This window comes from Benincasa hispida, chromosome 4 (assembly GCF_009727055.1).
Source record: "Benincasa hispida cultivar B227 chromosome 4, ASM972705v1, whole genome shotgun sequence".
NCBI classification, from domain to species: domain Eukaryota; kingdom Viridiplantae; phylum Streptophyta; class Magnoliopsida; order Cucurbitales; family Cucurbitaceae; genus Benincasa; species Benincasa hispida.
In genome coordinates, this window is record NC_052352.1 from 55497958 (window position 1) to 55500932 (window position 2975).

At 35.9% G+C, this 2975-nt stretch overlaps 1 protein-coding gene across 2 annotated transcripts; it reads right to left on the reverse strand.

Moving 5' to 3' along the window:
- Nucleotides 1-228: 228 nt before the first annotated feature.
- On the reverse strand, nucleotides 229-1526 carry LOC120075722 (histone H3.2). 2 transcript variants are annotated; one of them, XM_039029354.1, is made up of 2 exons: nucleotides 1211-1526; nucleotides 229-603 (listed from the first exon to the last, which is right to left on the reverse strand). In XM_039029354.1, the coding sequence occupies exons 1-2, from the start codon at nucleotides 1454-1456 to the stop codon at nucleotides 439-441; spliced, it is 411 nt and encodes a 136-aa protein (XP_038885282.1). In that variant the 5' UTR covers nucleotides 1457-1526; the 3' UTR covers nucleotides 229-438. The 2 variants fall into 2 exon arrangements, with proteins under 2 accessions (XP_038885282.1, XP_038885281.1); XM_039029353.1 differs by lacking the exon at nucleotides 1211-1526 and having other exon boundaries at nucleotides 229-926.
- Between the last annotated feature and the right edge of the window lie 1449 nt (nucleotides 1527-2975).

The window sequence follows — 2975 nt, forward strand, 5'->3', positions numbered from 1 at the left end:
TAAATTATTAAACTAAAAAAATTTACAAATATAACAAAATTTAAATACAACTTTTAAAATCTATACTAGTTCACTAATGGAAATCTATCCACTATAAAATTTACAATAAAAGTTACAAATATAAAAATCAAATCCAAAATATTAGACAATTAGACGTTTCTTATTGAATATATTTTCAGTCAAAACTCACAGATAAAATCCACAAAAGGGAGAAAAACAAGAACAGAGTTGTAAAGAAATTAAATTTGATTTTTCATTTAAACCATTCACCGATCTTGCCAAGATGCGATTTCAGTTCCAAGAAATAACAAGATCCAAAGGAAAAGTAAGAACTAAACTACGATTCTACAAATCAAATTACTTCCCAAACGCCATTGATACACAGTCCGTTTACTCCAACTAGAATATTCCATCAGCATTCGATAACTCCATAGCTGTCTAAGCTCTCTCACCTCTAATCCGCCTGGCCAATTGAATATCTTTGGGCATAATCGTAACTCTCTTAGCATGAATCGCACAGAGATTTGTATCTTCAAACAATCCGACGAGATACGCCTCCGCCGCCTCCTGCAACGCCGAAACAGCGCTGCTCTGGAACCGAAGATCCGTCTTGAAATCCTGAGCGATCTCTCTAACTAGCCGCTGGAACGGAAGCTTTCGGATCAGAAGCTCCGTGCTCTTCTGGTACTTTCTAATCTCCCTCAGCGCCACTGTCCCCGGCCTGAATCTGTGCGGCTTCTTTACGCCTCCGGTCGCCGGAGCCGACTTCCGAGCAGCCTTCGTCGCCAATTGCTTCCGGGGAGCCTTGCCGCCAGTGGATTTACGGGCTGTTTGTTTGGTACGAGCCATCGACGCGGTTAGAATTAAGCTTTGAAGACAAGATTTGAAGAAGAGTGAGAGACTTTGATAGTGGGTGGGGATTGAGAGAGACGAGTATTTATAGGGGGCCATGTGGACTGTGGAGGCTGATTTTGGACGGTCGATTGGAGTTTCTATTGACGGTTGAGATCTTCTTATGAGTTGAGCACGCGGATCGTGATCCGCGCTTTTTTGGTGGACGAAAATTTGGAAGAGAGAACCAAAACTACGAAAGCGACTAAGACATTAGTTTTGGCGCCAAAGTATTTTTTTCAATTTTCTTTTTTCCTTTTGAAATAGGAAATGGGGAAATTTTCAAATTGTACCCCCTAATAGTTTGAGTTATNCGAAGATCCGTCTTGAAATCCTGAGCGATCTCTCTAACTAGCCGCTGGAACGGAAGCTTTCGGATCAGAAGCTCTGTGCTCTTCTGGTACTTTCTAATCTCCCTCAGCGCCACCGTCCCCGGCCTAAATCTGTGCGGCTTCTTTACTCCTCCGGTCGCCGGAGCCGACTTCCGAGCAGCCTTCGTCGCCAATTGCTTCCGGGGAGCCTTGCCGCCGGTCGATTTACGGGCTGTTTGTTTGGTGCGAGCCATCGACGCGGTTGGGATTAAGCTTTCAAGACAAGATTTGAAGAAGAGTGAAAGAGACTTTGATAGTGTGTGGGGATTGAGAGAGACGAGTATTTATAATGGACTGTGGAGGCTGATTTTGGACGGTCGATTGGAGTTTCTATTGACGGTTGAGATCTTCTTATGAGTTGAGCACGCGGATCATGATCCGCGCTTTTGGCGGACGAAAATTTGGATGAGAGAACCAAAACTACGAAAGGGACTAAGATAATAGTTTTGGCGCCAAAGTATTTATTTTATTTTCTTTTTTCCTTTTGAAATGGGAAATGGGGGAAATACAAATTATCATTTTGAGTTATATTAATTAAAACTTTAAATTAATAATTGAACTAATTTATACATCGGATAATTGCAAAATAGCAAATATATATATATATTCTAAAATTGCAAATTTAGATATGATTTCAATGATTTATTACTCTAATCTTCCTCTCTTTTTATGTATCGAAAGGTATATTAATAGTATATCCAATATACTTTATATTTGGTATATTAATGAATTGATATACTTTATACTTGGTAGATCAATCGTCATACAATTGATATGCCAAAGTTTGTTTATCTTCTATTTGTGTCATCACATGGTGAGATTATTATAAGAATCCTTTGAAACACATATGGTGGCCCTTGACATTTGATACTTGTTGATGACTTTTATGCCTCTCAATACTTGATCTTGCTCTCATTCTCGTTACTCTTTCTTGTTTCTCGCTCTATATATCTTAAATTTGAATAAACGTATAGTGTTTGATTCATTCTTTCTTATAGTGTTTCATTTTATTTATTCTTGATACACACTCTTACTCTCGACAATGAGTTATGAGAGCAATAGTGAGAACATATGGAGTCACTAGATATGAGAGTGAGTGTCAAAGGAGTGAGAATCGATAATTGAAGGTCACCACATGTGCTTTGAAGGGTTGTTGCAATAATTTTACTATATGATGATGCAAGTAGAAATTCAAAAAACTTAGTTCCTATTTGGTAACCATCTGGTTTTTTATTTTAGTTTTTGAAAAATAAGTCAATAATCTTACACATTCCACCTCTAACTTTTTGTTTTGTTATCTATTTTCTACCAATGTTTTCAGAAACTAAGTTAAGTTTTGAAAATTAAACAAATAGTTTTTTAAAATATATATATATATATTAGAATTTAGTTAAGAATTCAACTTTTTTACTTAAAAAAGATGAAAACTATTTTAAGAAACTAATAGAAAATATGCTTAATTTTTAAAAACAAAAAAAAAAATAAGGGGTATTTGTGGGTTGAATTGAAACACTTTTTAAATCCAACCCAATTGTTGGGTTGTAAGTTTCTTCAACCCAAATAAACCTAATTAAATAATGAACTCAACCCGACCATGATGTTAGATTGTATATCCTAAAACTTTCATTTTGTAAAATTAAACATATTCTATTTACAATAAAGATGTTATTGATATTTATTCAATAAAGCTATTATTGAATATGTAAATTTGCA